The sequence below is a fragment of the Apaloderma vittatum genome, unplaced genomic scaffold (genome assembly GCF_000703405.1).
Source record: "Apaloderma vittatum isolate BGI_N311 unplaced genomic scaffold, ASM70340v1 scaffold21116, whole genome shotgun sequence".
Lineage (NCBI taxonomy): Eukaryota > Metazoa > Chordata > Aves > Trogoniformes > Trogonidae > Apaloderma > Apaloderma vittatum.
The window spans coordinates 24,223-46,344 of NW_009722601.1; the positions used below are offsets into that span (position 1 = coordinate 24,223).

General features: G+C 43.4%; 1 protein-coding gene across 1 annotated transcript in view; it reads left to right on the forward strand.

Moving 5' to 3' along the window:
- Positions 1–22,122, forward strand: part of KTN1 (kinectin 1 (kinesin receptor)) — a 52,426-nt gene that overhangs the window by 1,652 nt on the left and 28,652 nt on the right. Inside the window, exons 2-16 of the mRNA XM_009871826.1 lie at positions 431–568; positions 3,049–3,216; positions 6,088–6,218; positions 8,271–8,387; positions 10,965–11,105; positions 12,704–12,810; positions 14,342–14,474; positions 15,540–15,627; positions 15,941–16,107; positions 16,483–16,551; positions 18,206–18,243; positions 18,884–18,974; positions 19,311–19,379; positions 20,116–20,153; positions 20,270–20,360. Of these exons, the coding sequence (XP_009870128.1) occupies positions 431–568; positions 3,049–3,216; positions 6,088–6,218; positions 8,271–8,387; positions 10,965–11,105; positions 12,704–12,810; positions 14,342–14,474; positions 15,540–15,627; positions 15,941–16,107; positions 16,483–16,551; positions 18,206–18,243; positions 18,884–18,974; positions 19,311–19,379; positions 20,116–20,153; positions 20,270–20,360 (1,586 nt within the window). The remainder of the gene's footprint in view (positions 1–430; positions 569–3,048; positions 3,217–6,087; positions 6,219–8,270; positions 8,388–10,964; positions 11,106–12,703; positions 12,811–14,341; positions 14,475–15,539; positions 15,628–15,940; positions 16,108–16,482; positions 16,552–18,205; positions 18,244–18,883; positions 18,975–19,310; positions 19,380–20,115; positions 20,154–20,269; positions 20,361–22,122) is intronic.

The window sequence follows — 22,122 nt, forward strand, 5'->3', positions numbered from 1 at the left end:
AAACACTTCTTTTCTGCTTCTCACAGTCCCAGTAGCTCTTGAGGGTGTGTGTGTGTAAAATACCTGTGTGAGTTCATGAGGGGAATAAAATACTTCCTGCAAGTGAGAAACTAATGTGGGTACCGTGCTTGGGTTTGTTCAACTGTTACTTGCATTGCTGTGTGTTCTGCTTGCAGAAAAGATTTCTGTGTGTCAAAACACTCGGTGCTTTGGCTCTTGGTTCTGCTAAACCTTCCTGTCGCTTTGGGGACTCACCTGAACTGGGAAGTGTGTGTGTTTGTGAGCACGTATGTATCCATGTGTACGGATAATTTTGTGATCTGGTCTAGAATACGTGGGTTTCTCTTTCCTGGGAGTGGATTTTGGTTATTACAGATTTTGAAGTGGTGATAAGACAATATACTCTTCTGTATATTCTTGTCTGTTACAGATGATCAAGATACTAAGACTGATTCTGTTGTATCTCCTGCCAAAAAGCAAGACCCAGTGCTGCTCCACCAGGAGATAAAGCAAGAAAATGTATCAGGGAGGAAGAAAGTCTCTGCAAAGAAGCAGAAAGTCGATAATGGTGAGAATACAGACTATCTTAGTTCAGATAAACCTGGCTGTTAAACCCTTTTGCCATCCATACTGTAGTTTCTCTTTCTTTGGAAAAAAAACTTGTAGAAGAGTAACTCTTTTAATTTGGAAAAGCAGGAATTCCAGGTAGGCAGGATTGGTCAGCCTGAGATACTGTTTTATTTTATGAACATCTGATACCACTGAACATGGGATGATGCTGAGAACCTTTCTGAGCTCCTCTGGATCCAACCAGCCACGCTTGAATTGCAGAGTAATGTGTTGACCTAAGAGTATAAGCTGAACAGGCTATAAGTTGCTCTGAGCAAGGCATGTCTGGAACTGCTGCAGTCATCTGCCCTAAACAAGACTGCATTTTTTTAATTTTTTTTTTTAGCTGGTTGCTTTGACCACGTTCCTCGCTTATTGTCCTTTTGTTAGCTAGCTCTTGCTCCAACATAAACTGCTCATCTTCGCTGTCAAGGCTTTTACTGTTCGTCATCCCTCAGCCTCTGCCAAGATGCTGTTTCTTGTCTACTCTTGGCTCAGTGTGCGTCTGTGTTTGTTTTTTTACAATGAGTGCCGTTGTGCCTTTGGCTTTTGGGAAGAGTGTGACCATGAAGTTCTGTAAGGCCACCTTGTTAGCTTCTTAAAATTCTTCTTTACTGGGACAGCTGTGAAGAAATTGGTGGCTGGCTGGTGAACAGCTCCTGGAGTAGACAATGTTCGTTGCTGTTTCCTTTAAACTTTGGTCACGTCATTGGGGTCCAGACCAGGGTGGGGTTCCAAGTAGTGTGAGGTTCCTGTATGTTGTAACAACTGAAAAACTTTCAAATTACTCATGGAAGAAACCTACTGATGGGGAGCATAGGATGTGATTGCCTTTTATGGATCTTCTTATGTTTTTCCTGAGCCATCCATTGCCCCTTTTTTTTTTTTGAGGGTCCATTTTATTTGCCACACACGGTCAAGATTGTGGTCCATAAGTGCCAGTGCGAACTCAGCCAGCTTTAAAGCTAAGCTGTCAGTGCTACACAGGAGGAATAGCTCGTGTATTATTGGAGTGCAAGCTGTTTTCTTTTAAAGCTACTTCTCCAGAATGACAGAGCAAAAATTAGCTGGGGTGTGCATCCAGATTACCCAAGACAGTACTGTGGGGTTTCACATGTTACTGACACTGAAATGTCTCACTGATGTTAAATAAGATACTTTGAAAGAAGCGGCCGGCCCAGCCCTAACCTGCAACAGAGGCGAATAAAATGAGGAGTGGACATTAATAGGAGAGGAAAGGAAAAGGTGAGGATGGATGGTAACTAGATTAGGTGGCGGGTATTTCTGCTGGATGACAGCTCTGCTTTTCTGTCCTCGCTTCTGAGCTTGCAGTGTTCCTGCAGGTGTTCTCTGACTCCTTGAGGTGAAAGACTCAAGCAGATGACAGAAAAGGTCCATCTGGCCTGTTCTGCTCCTTAGCAGCAGCCGGAACACAAAAATGTTTTATTACTGACTCTCTGGCAGCCAGGAATGCATATTTGTCTTGCACTGATGCCTGAACCCTTGCATCCCACCCAGTTCCTCTGCTCTCTGGTCTGCTGTGTGGCATCTGTTGGCCATCAGCCCCTTGGTCTGGGCTGGCTGAATCACTGAGCTGTCCTGCTCTGTGGCCTGGCTCTGTGCACAGTGTCTTGCAGACTTCAGGCAGTGTGGACTGACAGCTCAGGAGCTGGGCTAACAGCAAATCCCACTCAGTTGCTGGCTCTGTCATCCCTAGTCTGTGGCCCTTTCTCTCCCCTCCCCTTCTTTTGTCTCAGCATTGTGGACTGAAAAGTTCTTTGGACAGAGGCTGATGCTCACTCCATTTGCACAGTGCTATGTGAATGGAGACCTGAGGGCAGTCAGTACCTCTGGGTACCTCTCTGAATATTAACAATGCCTAAAGCCTGCTCTGACAGATATCTTCATTAAATGCAGTTAAGTCTGCGTGTGAAATAAGCTTCATTACTGACCCACATGTTCTGCCTAAACCGTTTAGTTTGCAGGTAGAAGTAATCTGGATAAAAGTGCTGGTGGGAAGGTACCAGCTTTTAAAAGAATGAGGACAAAAGACTTTACTCTCACTTCAGGGATGCTGAGTGGTTTGTACGCAGCCACAAGTAAACCAGTGTCAATGCTATGCACAGTCTTCTCATGAAACAGAGGTCAAAATGTAAAGGTTCTTCTCTGTAACTTCTTAAAGTGCTAAAAGGCAGCTTTAGAAATAGAAATTTAGTTTAAACTATTAAACTACTATGCATTAGAGACCTTTGTTTAATGAACTTACCTGAAGAGCTTTAATGAGTTAAGCTGCAAAGGATAATAGAAATAAGAGAGTGTAACTATTGAGGTTCAAGATGGTTTACTCCAGCTCTCTGATATGTTATGCACCCTTTTCTAAAAATGTTGTTGTTAATTATTACAAAGCTTTAACCTATCGTTGTGGACTTCTGATTACAGTTTTGGTGGATGAACCTCTTATTCAAGCAACAACTTACATTCCTTTGATGGATAATGCCAATTCTGGCACTTTGGGAAAACGGGAACCGGTTGAAGTAGCAAAACAAAACATGAACGAGGGAATCCAGAAGAGCGGAGGCAAGAAACTGAAGAATGAAACGGAAAAAGGTAAGAAACGATGATGCAGTCTGTGGCATAGCCTGCTTACAAACCTGAGCAGGGAAAACACGCTGTGTATGTGGGGAGCGGCATTCTCTCTCATTTTTTGGAAAGAAGTGATTTGAGGAAAACATTTGTGGCTGCAGGACACTGTTTGTTCTTGTCTATGCTCGTTTCTCCCTTGCCTTTGGCACTGTTGAAAGGGCTTTGAGCCATCTGAATCCCTTTAATGCTGACTGTAGGCTTTTGTGTCCTCGCAGTGACCAAATGGGTGATCGCAGACCACACAGATGCATGCTGAGCTAGTTTTACAGTTCAGGCATTGGTAACAGCGCTGGACTCTAAACCAAGAGCTTTTAGCAGAGGCTGTCGGAGTCTGCTTGAGACTGAGTGTGCAGCTCTCAGGCTGTTTGTGGAGCTCGCTCGGGCTGATCAGCCAGCTTGGAGCAGCACAGGGTTATCTAAAACAAGTTGCTGGTAGAGATCAAGTCTGGCAATTTGCAGCAGGACTTTGAATTTCCTCGTAACACAGTTGGAATTGGTTGGGAGCTTCCTTCATACTCTCCTACGGAGGCCTGTAATGATTCGTGAACATTGTGTCCCACCCCGAAACTTGAGCCAGGCCACTGACCCACTCAAAGCGTGCCAGACTTGCTGAGTCAGGTGGCGAGACCCTCACATTTGTGGGCAGTGATTCTCAGCTCAAGTTTATGCAAAGCGCTGACTCTCCGGCATTGTCAGCTTAGTCACTCACTGCACTCTTTTTGGACTATCTCTTTTTAGTCTTGTCTTCTAAAAGGCTCACTCAAAAGCTTCCTGGTAACTCTTTGTGGTATTTGGATTGAATTCTGACTTGCCTGAGGCTCCTCTTGTGCTTCTAGCTCCATGGCTGCATATTACTGCCCTGCAGCACCCAAAGCCTCTCCTGTGCACCCGTCCATTTTCATTTCCTTTACAAGCTCTAACCTTCTGTATGAGCTCCTAATTCTCCTGTGTCAGCTGGGATTTGCTCTCCTGATATAGAAATCTTCCCCTATTCTAATTGTAAGCTTCTTGGATGCAAGGGCAAGGTCTTCCTGTCGCCAGGGAGCCCAGGGCTCAGGCCAGTCCAGGCCAAGCTGCTCTAGGTTCCTGCCTATCTGGTCTGTGGTCTCGGGATTTTGGCATATCCCTGGTAACAGCATCGTTGATGATGTCAGTGCAGCACTGACATGGTCTGAAGTCTGTGGCCAAGACAAAGTTGGATTTAGAACTAACAGAGCATGTGCTGGAATTCCTCAGCGTCTCCTACCTCCTGCATCTGCCGGAGCTCAGTGATTTGGTTTTGTGCTCAGTAATTTGTTTTAGGGACTTAGTATCGCTGCTATATTTTTTATTTTTTGTTTATTTTTCAAACTCTGGAGAGGTGTGGGTATGATTTGTGGTTTGCCTTTGGTGGCATATTCAGCACTCGTGGTGAGAGACCTGGCAGGGCGAGGGAGGGGATTCTTCCCCTCTGCTCCACTCTGGTGAGACCCCACCTGGAGCGCTGCATCCAGTTTTGGAGCCACAGCACAAGAGAGATCTGGACGTGCTGGAGCGTGTCCAGAGAAGGGCCCCGAGGATGCTCAGAGGGCTGGAGCAGCTCTCCCGTGCAGACAGACTGAGAGAGCTGGGGCTGTTCAGTCTGCAGAGAAGAAGGCTCTGAGGAGACCTTATGGTGGCTTCCAGGATCTCAAGGGGGCTACAAGAAAGCTGGGGAGGGACTTGTTAGGATGTCGGGCAGTGACAGGACTAGAGGGAATGCGTTAAAGCCAGAGATGAGTCGGTTCAGATGGGACGTGAGGAAGAAGTTCTTCCCCATGAGGGTGGTGAGACACTGGCACAGGTTGCCCAGAGAGGGGGTGGCAGCCCCATCCCTGGGAGTGTTTCAGGCCAGGCTGGATGGGGCTCTGGGCAGCCTGATCTAGTGGGGGATGTCCCTGCCCATGGCACAGGGGGGTTGGAACTGGATGATGTTTAAGGTCCCTTCCAACCCTGACAATTCTATGATTCTGTGACCCTTCTCCATGAGCTTTGAGACACTTTCTGAACCAAGCATCTCTTAGGCTTTTCTGTTTTTATTTATTTTTTCACTCCAATCCCTTCACATACTTTTGCGCACTAGTGAATATATGACAGAGATACTGGCTGCCTTGGTCTTGTGCTTTTGTTTACTGAAGTTAGGGGGCCACCTAATGACCTACGGATGTGCAGCCTGCGTTTTATATGAACGTTTTTTGTTCCTGTTGGAGCATAGTTCGGTTGAATTGTGTTTCCTCATTTGTGTCTTTCTAAGCACTTAGCCATTAAGAGAGATCTTGGCGATATATCTTCCTATTGCCGAGCTCCTTCTGCAGCAGTTAATTTCCAAGCTTAGATCGAGGGAATATTTTTCTGGCTTTCATATATTGTAATAAAAAATGTGCCAGTTTTAAAACTCATTACCTTGTCATTTGTATATTGCTTGTGGAGCCAGGCTGTCCTTTAAATTGAGAACTCAGTTTGAATTACTGTCATAATATACTAGAAAGGACTCTTCAAGTTTTCACATTTATGCTATTTTTTTTTTCCAAAATCTGTGTTATGCTTTGTCTTCCTGCTAGCAGCACTATAAATGTTACCAACTGTACAAACAAAGTGGTGGGATTTTTTCCCAAAACTATCAGCTGGCAGATTGTTATCGGATTTAATTTGGGGAGATGTTGTTTTTGCGGAGTGTTCGTGACCTCTTGCTTCTTGGCATTTCAGACTGAAATTAAATATAACGCATAACGCTACCACGTCACATGCTGTTTCAGGGCAAAATAAATAATTCTGTATGGAGTCCAAAGTAAATATATCCTCCCTTCTGTGTTGCAGAGAATGCTGAAGTGAAATTTAAAGACTTTGTAATGGGCATGAAGAATATGATCTTCACGGAAGAGGAGGCCCGCTGTGTAGTGGAGGTGTTAAAAGAAAAATCCAGTGCAATTCATGACGTCTTGCAAAAGGTGAATGACCGTGAGCAGGGCGGGGGAAGAGAAAACTCTTAAATGAGCAAGAATTATAAGAGGTGTGGTCAGATTAGTTCTGTTGTGATTTCTGCATTCTGTCTTTGGAAGACTTTTTTATTTCCCCAGCTGGTCTGTGCCTGCTTTGCATGCAGAAAGCAGTTGTCAGATGTCTGTGTGCTGCCATCTGCCATCCCATGGGCTGGCTAGACAGGCTGATGGCTTTTGACCGCTCGTAAAGAGCAAACATAACCATGGAGAATAAGGTACATCACGTAGGGCTGCTGCCGCAGCTGAAGCGTGTGTGTTGGCACGGGGGAAGGCTGGCTGGTGACTTCCAGGAGTGAGCTTTCGCAAACGCGTCAATAGGAGAAACAATAGTAGAAATGAAGAAAAAGCTGCCATGGCTGCGTGCTTGATCAGGTAATTCTGCATTTTGCAAGTCGCTTCATCCCGTAAGTCTCTACATCCTAGTCTAGGCTGCTTCTTGGATATTTTTCATAGGATTGTAGGGCAATTTGGATTTGGAAGGGACCTCAGGGGGTTTGTTGTGTAACCTCCTCTGCGAAGCAGGACTGGCTCTGAGGTCAGCCCAGGCTGTTCAGGGCTTTTTCTAGTTTGGTTTCAAGCTTCAGGGCCAGACACCCCACAATCCCTCAGCCAGTGCTTAGCAGTTCTTAATAGTTGCATCAAGACAAAAGGGAATGATGACCACCAATATTTTACAAATATCTACCCCTCCCTCCCATGACTCAGTGTGACTGTGCTTTTAACATACTGTTTGTCACTCTTGAAGTCTTGCAATTCTGTATTCTTTTGCCTATATGGGACAGGAACAGAAATGCAGAACTGGATGTGTGTCAGTTTGGGTTGGAGGGACTTTGGGAGGTTGGGCAGTTCCACTGCCTGCTCAAAACAGGTTCAGTATTGAAATTCGAGCAAATTGCTTAGGGATTTGTCCATCTGGGTCTTGAAAACCTCTAAGGACGCAGACTTCACATTCTTTCTGGGCCTTTATTTCAATGCTTAACTGAAAACCTAATAGTGATACACTTGTTGTGGTATTCCCTGTTTTGTTTGGAACAGCAGCCAGCTTGCTTGCTGTATTTTTTTCTTTTAAAGGAAGGTTTGATGCTAAAGCTAAATCTCTAGCATCAAAATGGATTCCTGGGTTTGTATACAACCAAAAAGGGCAGTTTTCTGTGGATGGGAATGTGAATATTTTTCTGTCTGTAGCTCATGCGAGACGCTGGACAGTGTGTTTTGTGCTGCATATGTGCACAGTACTGCTAAAGGAGAACTTTCAGGTAAATTCAGAATGCATATATAGGACTGACACTTCTTGGCTTCTTCAGTTATCAGACTTCATTGAGTGAAGTCTACACAGAAACATTTAGAAGGTTACTGCAGTTGTTTAATTTTTAGGACCAGTATACAAGTGGTAATACTGTGGAAATCGTTTCTATAGTTCTGTTCCCTGTAGCGTCTCTGAAACTTTGTGCGTACGTGTGCCAGCAGAAACGTAATTACGCTGTCTGGAGGCTCTCCTGTGAAGTGGAAGGAGAGACCAGATCGTTGTTCCCTTTTTTCCCTTTGTAGAGAGATATTTCAAGAGATTAAATTTGGATTATACCTGCTTTGATTGTGGGTTGGACCAGGTAGTCTTGAAAGTCCCTTCCAACGTCGATTTATTGAATGATTCAGCATCTCTGTGGTTGTTTTCCTTTGTTTCTCTTAATGGCAGTTCTTTGTTTTCCCCAATACTACCACAGCATCTCTCTTTCCAACACGGAGGAGCCTTAAGAGCCCTTTTACTCTCTTAATTGGTTTCAGTGCATTTGAAAACACGTTTCCTCATCTAATGAAATTTGTGGTGCAGGATCCATTAGCAGCAGAACTGGGTACTGGTGATGCCACATACACCACACAGACGGACGATTTGGAGGCAGGAAGGGGGTGTTTCTTCCTCTCAAGTTTTCTCTGCTGCCTGTCGGTGTGCTGTGCAAGTACTTCTGGCATTTTTATGATCATTTTTATGTCCTTTTGCTGCAGGCTAGCAAGGCTGAGTCGGCTGCAGCTGTACATCAGCTACAAGACAAAGAGAAGATGCTCGCTGCGATGAAGGAGGAGGCAGCTGTCGCAAAGGAGCAGTGCAAGCAGCTCACCCAGGTAAAGAGAATGAGGTTCAGGTGTACAACGGGACATGGGAGAGTAGCAGGGGCTTGTAGGACTTGCAGGCAGCAAGTGCTGGTTTACCAAGCTTAGGATAAATTGAAAGGCAGAATGTTTTATATTGGGAAAGCTTACCAAGACACTATGTTTGGTTTTATGATGCTGCTGATGTATTTATGCAGAGTTAGTTTCTGTAGAATTCAGTCGCTGAGACTTCTAAGCTGAGACTTTTCAAAAGGTTACTTTAAAAACACTTCCTTCACGAGCATGAGACTTTTTTGTGGATGCAAATAATAAACACCTTTTTTGCATCGCAGTTTTGATTTGGTGCGTACTCTAGCATTCTCATGCTTGTGTGCTTCTAGGCACAGCAGTCATCAGTTTTGTTTATGAAGGAAGCTACAGAAAGTGTAGACTGTCTGCTTAGCCCCTTGAGCTGCTGCTCTTGTTGCTTTAGAATTACAGAGATTCTGATGCATCGCTGTCAAAACTAGTTTATGAAACTTGAGGGTTTTTTTGCTGCACATTTTGGAGGAAAGCAGTTACAGTAGAACAAATAATTAGGCATATACAGAGTTGAACTGGAGATTTTTAGCAGGGAGGATTCTTATGTTTTGGGTGGTTTTTGAAGCACGTGGGCATCAGGCTCAGGGAGGTTGTGTTGTGGGACTAAAGTTAGACACAGAAAGCTGCGTGGCTAAAGATGAGAGCAGAGTGAGCAGAAGACATGAGAGCTGGGAGCTTTGGCAGGTAAGAAGGGAAGGGCTCCTGGCAGGACGCAGGTAGATGCGTGTTTGTGGGTGGGATTGAGAGGTTTAGGATAGTCGGTATGGAACTGTAGGGAGAAAGGAACTTGTGATCGGTTTGAGGGGGAAGAAAAGAAACTCTGGCCCAGGATTGCAGAATGGAAGGGAGGAGGTACCTGCTGCTGAGGAAGCAGAGGTTTGAGGTAAGAAGGAGCCTGGGTTTAGGGAAAGCTGGTGTGCTTGAGAAAGAAAGTCTGCAAAGTGGTGCTTGTGAGGGCAAGGCAGGAGCTGCGGGGAAGTAGGGGTCATCGGAGGGGTTTTGCCGTCTGGATTGGAGGAGGGAAGGGAGAAGGAGAAACAAGTGGGCATTCCAGAAACCCAGCAGAAAATGGCTAGAAGCGAAGTTGCAGCAGTGCTGAAGTATCAGGATAAACAAGGGAAAAGGCCCAGCTTGACTGTCAGAAAAACCCTTTAATTATTGTGTTTCTCTGAAAACACTACCAAAAGCTACAGAGGAACTTGAAGGAGTGGAGGTTTTCCTACAGGGGTGATGATCATGATGATAACTGGAGAGGATAAATGAGAGCAAGAGGTGCCTGACCTCAGAATTATTTGGCAAAGACCAGGCTGGGTGAAAGTTGATCTTCCCAGGATCTCTGGTGCTGCCTTGACAGGGTGGCTGAGTATGTGAGGGCTCCAGATGGGTGGTGGAATTTGGTGGAGGGGTAGAAGAAAGCTGCAGGATGTCCTGGTGCTCTTCTTGTTGCGTCTTGGCAGAATGGATATATAATACAGGGAAGGCTTTATGTTCAAACTGTTTTAGACCATATTTCCAGAAGTGACTTAAAAATTGTCGGTGTGACTCAAACTCCTAAATGTCTCTGTGAATGCAGGCTTGGGAACTTGCATTGCTTCCTTCAGGGGGAACAGACTCCTGAAGTCTGTAAGTTAGATCTAAAGGAGAGAAGAGCTTTTATTTAAATTAAAACTTGGGAAAAGCTATAATTACTCTGAAGAGATGGAGAGTTTTCAGGCTCATAATTTAGAGCACTTAAATTATGTGTCAAGGTTCCCAGGCACGATAAGGAGTTGCGTAGCTGGAGACACCTGAAGCTGAGGTGATACAAATACCCTGTTTTGTGACAGGAGCTTGCAAAAAGCTGCACTTAAATGTTTTTGCTTACTACAGCAAGTGCGTTTTATATTGCAGAAGAGCAGCTCTATGGATTTCTCAGGTGCCTGGGTTGAATTACTGGCTAATAAATGATTAATCTAAATAGCTTTCAAATGGAAATACACATTGCTATAATATGGCATCATGCTGGTGAGATTCAGAACTTCTCTGGCTGTTGCTGGGTACTAATAGGCCATCTCTGGCAAACTGGTTGGCTTTGCAGCCTGCTAAAAAGCAGTTATTTGCTCTAAAATGCTCTCCTTTTTTTTTGCCACAGTTCTCTACCTGTGTTCTTCTGTTTTGCTAAACATGGAATGAAAATGGAAGCTCTACCTTGTGCGATATCCAGGGTTTTAAATGCTAGGATTCTGTGTGATTTGGCCAAACTTGATAGAAATGAGACTCCAGCTCTTCTGAGACAATAGAAGATCAGTGTTTAAATTGGCAAACCTCTTTTTAATAAATGTGAAACTCTGCTCATCCTAGATCCTCGTAAAAGTGCTGGAAGTTTGGTCGGGTCTAATGCTGTAATTCCTCTGAGTGAAGACTGGTTTGATGCACACTTGATATATTTTTAGTTACCTTAGAACACTGACTCTTAGATTCTAGAAAGCAGCAGTAGATGACTTCTTTCCCTTTTCCCTTTCACCCAAGGAGCTGGTTGCAGAAAAGGAGAGGAATGGCTTGCTTACCGCAAAAATGCGAGAGCGCATCAACACACTAGAAAAGGAACACGGCACTTTCCAGAGTAAAATACATGTTAGCTACCAAGAATCTCAGCAGATGAAGATAAAGGTAAATGCTTTACCAAAACTGATAGACTAATATCATTCCGTGGGAGAGTACTTTGCTGAAAATATTTTAAGGGGTGATGCTTGAATTTTTTTTTTTTCCTCAAGACCCTTATTCTCAAGTTGTGTTATAGTGGAGTGACCTCAGAAGAGTTCGTTCTGTCAAATTTAAGAAGTTTTCTAAGAAAAACAGCCCCTCCTACACCAACTTGACTGGTACTTAGATTCCACAGTCTCACATTTTTTCCTGTATAAATGTCACAGCATCAAGCCCAGCATGTGAACTTTCCAGCTCTGATACTGGATCTTCTGTCTCAGCACTTTGGAGAGCAGCATCTCTGCAGTTTTGAAGCAGAACTACATTCTCTAGAGTAGAGAAACTTCCTTTAAACCTATACAGGCAACTGTATAACGAGAGGGTCTTCCTTCTGCCTGGGGAGGGTGAAGATCTGGGCATGCCTGGGTGACTTTTGCCAACACTGCTGTCACAGGCAAAGCTGGAGAAAGGACGCCTAGAGGATCCATTGCTCTGATTCTGCTCCCCCTGCTGTTGTGCTGTAGTGTTGCAGAGAAGCTGAAACAATTGCCAGAGCTTCCAGGGATGGGAGATTTGTGCCCCTGCTTCTGTTGGGATCTTGTATACCTATTGGCATTTAAAAAAAAAAAGGCAACACAAACCAACAAATGACCAAGGACCAGCTTGTTATGGGTGTTGGTGCCGAGCTGGCGGTGGCTGCCCTACAAGGGTCTGCTGTCTCCTGCTGAGGTTGTTAACGTGACTTTGTTTGGATTTTGGGTTTATCTACAAAATCCTCGTTGTTGAGTCGGGCATTTGATGAAACTGGGTCCTGGAACTGGTGTCAGCCATATCTACAAAGTGGCGCTGGTGTAGGAAGAAGGTGTTGTAGCTACATGTACTCGAGGATTTTTCAGAGCAGGCGTATGCAGTGTCCGTTCATTTGCCCCTCCCTTTTGATTACTGCCTTTTGATTTTTGTCTGCACTACTCTGAAGCAGCCTTGGGTTATCAGGGCTTCTTTTTGCCTCAATTTGGAACCACATTCAAAATGCAATCAAAGAATATTATTGCCTAAATAAAGGATCTGTTACATAATCTTGACTTCAGGATATTAGATAAGGACTAGGCTTTTGCAGTTGATGTGTTTTGTTAGTTATTTTAGACATTTTCTGTTTTGCTTGAAGGCTTTTTAGAAATTCTAATGTTAATTCACAGTATGTTTATTTTGTTTCCCTTTGGAAAAGCAGTGTATTGATATCCGTTTATTAACAAACAAGTAAGTTATCCAGCTGAGCAATAGGTATCCTAAGTAACCTTTGTGTAGTCTTTTAAAAAGGTTGCCTTGATAAATAGGTCGATACACCGGTGTAAAGGAAGAGGGTCTGAGTTGCACAGTTTAAATTAAGAGTGATTGTGTGAGGAAGTATGTAAAGCTGCCCCTCTCCCCAAAATTCCACTTGTTTTATGTACTTAAACTGTTGTGATATCTCATTTACTATTACAGGTTTCTGGTTTTATATAATATTTTTTTTAATTGCTTCTTAGTTTAATCTGTTTTGGAATTGATCTTTCTTTCCCCATCAGTTTCAGCAACTCCGTGAGCAGATGGAGGCAGAAATAAGCCACCTGAAGCAGGAAAACGGTATCCTGAGAGATGCTGTCAGTACTTCTACCAATCAAATGGAGAGCAAGTATGTTAGCAGCTACTTGGAGCTCTGTGTGGTTTTAAGCCTTCCCTGAAGAGTTGTTCTGGCTTCTGCTGCTTTTATTTCCATCTCCTCGGCTGTCTCTGGATTTGTGGTTAAGCTGGGAACACAGATATCTTGGGCTGGGGAGGTAGCTCTTTGTGTTGAGCCAAGGCTTTTCCGAACAGAAAACTTCTTTTATCAGTTTGAAGCCTGAGCTTTTAGGGAGTGGGTGCTGAGGCTTTAATAGAAAGAAGCACTCAGCCACAGTTGGTGTTTTTGGCAGGATGTGTATCCTTTCCCTTGGGGCTTTAGAGGTGCTGATGCTGACCTCTTGGGACAGCAACAGCTCTAAACTTATAAAACAGTCTTGCAGTACGGAAAAAAAAAAAAATCCACTCCCTGCAGTTAAAGATACCGCTGGGGCTGCATTTGGCTTTATCTGCTGGTGTTGCGGATGTTTGGGGAGATAAAAAGGTCTCAAAGTTTTGCCTTTTCTGAGTTATGGCTGCCCTGGAGCTGGCAGAGAGGATCGTGTGGTAAAAGCTGAGCGCCCTGGTGAGGTGTGCAGTGGGATGGATGGGTTGCTGCCAGCGGGCTTCTGCCTGTGGAAGGCACAGCCCACAATTGATATGCACTCAGGTGTTTGTTACTATTGGAGATTAGAACGTCAAAACCGCTGTCAGGACTTGGAAAGTGCTCAGTATCTTCCTTTTCTGGCTGTGCTGTACTTGCAGACGTGTTGCTTCCATATGAACCTTTTCCGTGAACAGCTCCTGCGCTGCGCAGCACAGCTCAAGTTGACGCAATAAATGCTTGGAGGAGGGTGCTGGTACTCTGATTTTTGGTGTCCTGTCCATAGAAATGAAGCGTTGTTGTCTCGTGAACAGTTATCTTAAAAATAAAATAAATTTTTAATTCAGGCAAACTTAGGATAATGAAATGCTTATTTGCTTAGGCACAAAGAGGAGCCTTTAAAAATTCTTCCCTTTGGTTATATAAATGTATCTTTTCTCCCAAAGTGAGAGAGTGCATCAGATACCTTCGTAAGCTAATAAATAAGTCAAGGCCGGGAGGCACTGTATAGCCTGAAGAGATGTGTGCAGTTAGTAGTCCAGGAGGAATAGTCTAGAGTAAGTCTGGGATCAATAATCCTTTATGGTAAGAGGAAAGAAATGTGAATTTCGATGCGAGACCTTTCGTTATGCTGAGCCTCTTCAGTTTATGTAAGCCTGTTCAAATTACGCCTATCAGCTTGCAAATGTTTTAAAGGAGCTGATGCTTGTGGCTTATTGCTGGCCTTTGGTTTCTGACTCTGGGTTATGGCTGCTGTACTGATGGCTGAGAGTACCTGACCCTCATCCCTTTCCTAGGATGAAGCAATATGAAAAAAAAATTATATGGGGGAAAAAACACCCCCAACCTCGCCAAGTATGGCCCTCTGGCTGCAAAAATAGGGCTTGGTATTGATACTTGGGTAGCTGTTGTTATGGCCTGCACTCTTGTGAAAAAAGCTGTGAAAAATGTTTATTTTTAGGCAGTCGGCCGAGCTGAACAAACTGCGCCAGGATTATGCCAGGCTGATGAATGAGCTGGGAGAGAAGAGCAATAAGCTGCAGCAAGAGGAGCTCCAGAAGAAGAACGCAGAGCAGGCGGTTGCTCAGCTGAAGGTGACTTGGGTTTTCTCTGCCGGTATCTGAGCCAAGTTCTGAGGCGGGTGGGCTGCGAGACGGGTGAGAATCGCTCGAAGCTCTTTCACCGGCCATTAAATCTCTGTAGTCTTCGTATGCACAAATATTTATTTTCAGAGAGGCTGAGCCCGCGTGTGGGCTTGTTTAATATTTTTACTTCAGTACTCTGGGTTTTGAGTGAGTACAAACTTCCCTATGAAGTGAAACTTACCTTTCCAGGTATTTAAAGATACTATCTTTAAAATGCTTACCTGATGATGTTGGACCTTGCTTTCTACAGGCGTACAATTCCAGCAGATTTGATATTTTGAAGTTGTTCATCCAGATAACATTGTCCTTTTGTGATTTATTTTATTTTATTTGAAACTACATGCTTTTACTTAAATGCATGTTTAAATTTTTAAATAAATACACTTTTTTCAGATTAAAATGTAAATGTACTGGGTTCTGGATGCATCTCTTTCCTTTCCAGTGAAGGAAAGGATCTTTTATTTTTTGTTGTTGTCGATTTTTTTTGTTTGTTGGGTTGTGTTTTTTATTTTTTCTTCTTTAGAAATGAAACCTCATGTTTTCGAGTGAGAATGCTAACCCAGGGCTCGTTACTTTTTTCATATTTGCAATTAAGTTTTTAGTTACCAGAAGTTCTCCTTGCCTCTAGCCCTTGCAGGTGGAGAGTTATTTTAATTACTAGATATGTTTTAAATACTAGATGCAGACTTGTGATGCATGGCTAGTCTGGCTTCTAGTGTTAATTCTGAACTTGTAGAGCAAAGATGCTATGCTTCCATATTACAGAAACCGTCCTGTTACGAGCCTGTAATGAAATCCTGTTCACAATTTGCCTTTCAAATTAATAGGCTAAACTCCTTCAGGAGGAGGATTACAGGGCACTCTGTCTCTCTGATGTGCCCGTATGGAAGCAAGAAACCATTTTGCTTCCTTGCCATATGTTTTGGGAATTGCACTGAAGAGGTGCTCTCTCCATGTTTCAGAAACAGATTAAAGGTTAGACTTCTTTTCATCAACTCTCTCTTCCATATGCAGGTCCAGCAGCAGGAAGCGGAGAGAAGATGGGAAGAAATCCAGGCTTATCTCAGGAAAAGAACAGCGGAACACGAAGCAGCACAACAAGGCACGTATCGCAAAATCCCCGTGTAAGACAAAATTCCCAAGCGATGCTTGCTGCAGGGATGTGGCTGTTGCCATTTGTTAAAAAAAAAAAAGGGCATTATCAACTAAATGGCTTTAAATAATGCTCAGGTGAAGTCAGCACCCTGGGGAAGCAGTGTGTTGTGATATCAATTAGTTTCAGTGCTGATGAGAAAGCTGAGCCTTGGCTGGCTGGGATGAGGCTTCTAATCAGCCTCCTTGTTTACAGTGAAAATTATTTCCCCCAAAGTTAAATGTTTTACTTCTGAATTAAAATCCTGACATTTCTGCTACAGATGTGCAGAATAAGCTCGTGGCCAAAGACAATGAAATCCAGAGCTTGCACAGTAAACTTACCGATACGATGGTGTCCAAACAGCAGCTGGAGCAGAGAATGCTGCAGTTAATAGAGGCTGACCAAAAGAGAGCTTCTGCGGAGGACTCCATGCAAATGCAGGTGCAGGTAGTGCTGCTCAAGTATTTTTAAGGGTTTGTTTCTCTCCTCCCACTTTAAACTCTTCTGGAGTGTTCTCTCTTCTCCTTGGCATCAGGTGGTGAGGGGTCCTGTGGACATCGAGCCCTTGAGGGCTTCAGGGAAACCGACTGGTGTATGATGGGAGAGGGAATATTTTTCTCTTGATACAGAACAGGTTTTAATGCATCCGCTCAAACTAGTCGATCTTAGTCAGGGAGAGGGCGGAAATAGCATCTCGGAACGTGTCTGACATGTAAACGCTAAACTGTTCTTACTAATGTAAGCATGGCTAAGAGCTAATCCTAGCAAAAGTTGACTTGCTGCGGATCTCAGCCTGCTTTTCTCTCTGTGCTCTCTTACAAGGAGCTGATAGAGCAGAATGATGCTTTGAATGCTCAGCTTCAGAAGTTTCATTCACAAATGGCAGCCCAGGTACAGCATGTTCTTGACTTTCTTTTGTAGTTGTGAACTGTGAACTTTTTTTTTTGTGTGTGTGGTGGATATGGGCTATGTAATGCTGAAAGCAAAGACTTTTCTAATGTTTCTCAGAGTGGTTTGAAACTTAGACTTCTACTGTCGTTTTTTGAGGGGGGAAAAAATCCACTTATTTCCTCCAGCAATGACTTTCAGTTGTAACCAAAGAGTAGAATACCTTTTTGAATGTTATTTTCGGTAGCTTTACATGTGTACAGTTTTGTCTTGTGGTTCTTTGTGGTTCTTTTTTTTTTTTGGAGTGGTTTTGTGTTTGTTTTTTTTTTTTTTTTTAGTCCTCCTCTGAACCACCTGATCATGCTTTTCCCTTGGGCATCAGGCTGAGAAACAGTGTCTTATGGCAGCTCCCATATAAACCTTTTGGTTTATTCCAGTGGTGATTTCTCTGCAGAAGAAAAAAAAAAACACAAAAAAAGCCCACAATGCTTTTCTCAGCTTTTTTTTTTTTTAAAAAAAAATCTCTAAAATGTTAGCTTGACTAGTTTCTTTGAGAAATTATACCATTTTTTAAACATTATGTAAAACCTGAAGTTGCTTCCATGTAGAGCTAGGTCACAGAAATCCACTTGGAAAGGCTGTAGCACCTGGGCACAAGTGGAGACTGTTCCTGTGCAGTTGGGTGCTGCATTCTTTTAATCATGGACCTGCTTGATGTTGCTTGATTCAATTCTGTATCAGACTGAAAAATACGTTGGCTGGCTTTGCTTGAATGCCTTTAACCCATTGGGTGAGGGGAGCAGTGAAGGAAGAAGCAGGTGAGATTTACAAGATCTTCATGACCTGCTCCTCTCATCCTGGTTTTAAAAGGGCTTTGGAAATAAATCCCTAGGGAAGTTTTACTTTCTAGCTCTGGGTTACACAAGGAGGCTGTTGGAAGGAGGTGTGTGCTTTCACCATGTAGCCCCACTGGCCATAAAAATGCAGTGAGTGTGAAAACAGCCCTTTGGGGAAGTGAGGTTGGGCCGGGTACCGCTCTGGGCATCAGGGTTGATGCAACTGGTTTGGCCATTGAGAAGACCCTCTGGGAGTGGAGCTGTTTTGTTCCCTTCTATTATTTTTTTTTCTTTCTTTCTTCCATGCTGCTGGCTGTGGCATGATCTGGATAAGGCAGTAGAGGAATGGCTGTGGTGTCCCATGGGCACAAGCTCTGTGAGAGCCAGGATTTTGGGGGGAGGGCAAGACTGGATAAGCAGAACAGTGTATCTGAAGCACAAATGAATGGGGAACTTGGGGAACACTGCTAGTTTTGTTTTGGTTTTTTTTTTTTTTTTTAAATTAAATTGGAATGATTTGTCAGCAGAGTGTCCTGTAAAGCACTTAATCCTTGGGAGACAAATGGTGGTGAACTCTGTGGCTTGTTTGAATCTGATAAAGGGCAAATAACGTGGTTCATTTGTTTCCCTTTATGTTGCCTTAGGCCAAAGGATAAAGGACATTAGCATGTGCTGGTATTCTTTCACTTTTCCTTAACCAGAAAATAGTTGGAAGTGTCCTGTGCCAGCTTAAAATACCTAGGCATATCTTACAAATGCTATTCCTGGCTCACTGATTCCTTGACTTGCTTTACTATTTTGTTATTCTTTCGTTTCTGCAGACCTCGGCTTCAGTCCTGGCAGAAGAACTACACAAAGTGTGAGCATTCCTTTCCTCTGGTATTCGGGAGGTGTTACTGGCTTTTAATGCGTGCCACCTTCCCTCCACGCGTGTGCGGTGCGTACGGGAGGGACTGGTGAAGGAAATGCTGTCTGTGCTTTCAACTTCTTGCCACGAGATTTGATTTGGGAGCTGGGAAAGCACTTCCTGCGGATTTCCCTTCCGTGTCTGGCCTCGGGTTTGAAGTCACAGAATCACAGAACAGTTTTGGTTGGAAGAGTCCGTCGTATGTTGTTCTGTACAGAGAGCAGTGTCTCCTCTCTTGTTTCCCACTGCCTGTGGGCAGGGATCAGTGCAGCGTGCAGGAATGTGCGTGACTCTGAGAATTGTTAGTATTTGTCCTACGTGGCTGTGCCAGGAGATTTCTCCCTTTGGGAGATGGAGTAGTTGTGTTTCAAAGCTAGAGAACATCTCATAATTTTTTTTTTTTTGGCAAGCAAACAGCATTTAGAACAGATAGAAAAGCTTTTGGACCCAAAGTGTTGTACTGTCAGCAGGATTTAGAGTAGGAGCTGGCCTTAAGGGCCAGCACGTGTTTTGTGTTCAGCCAGATGCTTTGCGTACCGCTTTCATCCAAGGCCTTTTAGTACTGATCTGTCATCATTTCTCATTTGCGCAGGATTGCGGAAAAGGACAAACAGATAAAGCAGATGGAGGACTCATTAAGCAATGAACATGCCAACTTAACCAGCAAGGAGGAAGAGCTCAAGGTATAATAAAACTGTGTGTAAATGCCAGCTGATGCAGGGAGAGGCTTGTTGGCTGCGTGTACAAAATGCAGCCTGCAAGGCTGGGTTTAGAAAGAGCTCTTCCAGCTACAAGTCTGCTGATTTTGCTCTTCTAGGCAAGGCCAGTGCTTGATGCTGGGAAGCTGTTGATAAGAAATCTTGAGTTTTTTCCTTGCTGTTCCCTGTAGAGTGCTTCAAAAAGTAACTTGAGATACTTAGCACTGGGGAATGAAATTAGTGAAATACTGTCTTTATGCAAAGTGCAACTGTATCTATAATATCTATATATATGGTTTTTTTAAAATGTCCTTCTTTCAGGTCTTACAGAATATGAACCTATCACTGAAATCAGAAGTACAGAAGTTACAGGCTCTGACAAATGAACAGGTAAATAATCATTTTGTTACATAGTTGCTTTTCATCTCTTCCCACTGCCTCTTCTGTGATAAAAGCAAATGCAGACCTACTGGCTTTAAGCGAGTTGTGCTTAAGCATATTAAAGGTGTGAGGCAACCAAATCAGGCTAATACGTGATTCCCAGGAGTTCTTATATCTAGTGGGAGACCTACTTCTTACCCTTCCTTCACCAGCAGATCTTCCTTACTTGGGATATCCAAGTTAGGGAAGCAGTTTGCTTGCTTGGTTTAGATTTGCAGGCATGCAGAAGGCACGAGGCTTCACAGGAGTGAACACACAGTGCTTGAATATGCAGTCCTGACATTTGCATATAAAGGTCATAAGCATCCCTCAAAAAACCCCAAAAGCACGTAACCACCCCCTGCCTCACCACAGATATCTTTTTAGAACCGAGCAAAAAGCTGTCCCCGTTACTGCTATGTGGCTGTTCATTAAAGAGGCAGAAAAGAAATACTTAATTAGAGATAATACTGGTTGTCAGATGAATCTCTTGAAGATCTTCTTCTATTTGCGTCGTTGCGTGCCTGCCTGGCATATATTGGTGTTTTAAAAGTGCATGAGGACAAGCTTACCCCTTTCACTCTTGCTGGGGAGTCATGTGCTGAGAGGCCAAATGACTTGTTTTAGCTTTTTAATATTGTGGAATGAAAGGTTGATTGAATCATGTGATGTATCCTAAGTCTGTGTTAATCCTCTTTGTATCTAGGCTGCTGCTGCACATGAGCTGGAAAGGATGCAGAAAAGGTAAATAGCTCTGAGATTTGATAAACAATGTCTGTCAGTCATTTATGTTCTTTTTGAATCAATGCTTTTTGTAAGACTTGGATGTGGAAACATTTAATGGTTCTGCTGTGTCTCAGCATTCACATCAAAGATGACAAAATAAGAACTCTTGAAGATCAGCTTCGAGAAGAACTTGCTCAGATTTCAAACACAAAAGAAGAATTCAAGGTAAGATGCAGAATAGCTACCCTTGTGCTTATTTACACTGATTTTTCCAGGCTGTGGAGGTTATGAAGAGCAGTTCATACAAATGAATGTTGATTTGTAAAATATAAACTGATCTTTGGGTGTTGAGGTAAATTACAGTGTTCTTTTTGCAAGGCAGGAGCAATGTGGGATGTCACAGGAGGAGTAGCAGACTGTGCAGCAGAGTAGGAGATGGGGTAACACAAGTGTGGGGTCTGCAGTTGTGAAGAGTGAGGTCTTTGAAAGCTGGAAGAGAGGGTTGTTCAGTAAAAGCTCTTGTAGTTTCCTGCATTCTACCTATTCCACCTTCTAATATGACTTTCAAGGCCTTGGTGTGAGCCTTTGCTGCTTGAGTTGTCACGCTGCCGGGTCTTTTCTGTCAAGGTAGGTGTAAAAAAAAAATAAAAAAAAATCTTATTTTTCTCCTGCTGTCTTTCAAATCATTTCTCATAAGGCTGCAGCTAAACTGCTAAAGCTTTTAGTTCCGACATCTGGGGTCTGCACAGAAAAGCTGGTACTTATTTCTAGATGATGTGTGTGGAGGGCAACTTAACTCCCCCTTGCCCTCTGTCACCTTAGACTTTTTCTTCTGCACTTTAGCTGTTAGAAAGAGACCTTTCTGAAAAAGATGACAACTCCATCTTTTTAACAACTCCATCTTTTTAACTCCTTGAAAGCCCTTGTTGGGTACTGCTGCTCTCCTGATGTTTCTGGTGAAAGGTCGCTTGCTTTGAATCTCGTAATGCCAAGTTGGTAGATTTGCTGGTGAGGAGCAGAGCAGGTGGGTAGGGGCAGAGGCTTTAGTAGGGGATGTCCTGCCTGATGAGTTTCCTGGAGCTCTTTGGAGCTGTTAGCAAGCAGCTAGTAAACTTGATTCACATATTAAACCATTACTTTCAAAGAGGTTTTGGTGAGAGTCCCTTGCAAGACTCTGTAGTTTCTCATTGGAAACAAAGTACAACTTCAGTTGTTTTTTAATAAAGCTATCAACTGAATTCTCAGTGGAGTGTGTGCTGGGTAGTGGGTGCATAAACGGTGGCAGACTTGAATAACTCATCAAGTCAGTGACTTTCTCAGGGCTTTCAGCGTGGTGGAATATTTTAAAATGACAGGTGAAGTGGTGAAAATGAATGCAAGAAGGAATAATCTGAACTTCTTCAGAGGGATGGTTTCTGTAGTAACTGTTACCCAGGAAAAAGGCCTCGGAATTGTTGTGGATGGTTATATGCTGAAATCAACTCAGTGCTAAGTAATGGCAAAAATCATCTGGAGGCAATTCTAGCAGTTCTTGGGAAGTGAATAGAGAACTTGGTACAGATAGTTGTTGTTGTGATACTGTGGAAATCCATAGTGTACTCTCAGCATGAATGTTACGTGTCCTGCTCTCTTCTTCCTCCTGTCTTTGATCTCATGCATAAGCCAGACTAGCTCTCTACTAAATGCTTCCACCTGCAGAAGTGCTACTTTTTTCCCTGGGCACATGAAAGAGGGATAAGCCACGTTCAAAACAGCAATTTTTTTTTAAATCCTTGCCATTGCTCTCCCTTCTGCTTGTGTTGTCCCTGTAAGGTCTGAAGCACAGCTCTCTCCTACTTCTTACTTCTGCAAAGCAGGAAGCAAGTCTTAAAAAGGCATGTATAAGGCAAAAACCAATAATAGATGAGCATTTAAAAATACAGATGAGGAGTCCAGACAGCCTGTCTGTTAAGGGCTGCTGCGTCTGTTGTATGGAGCAGGAATGCTG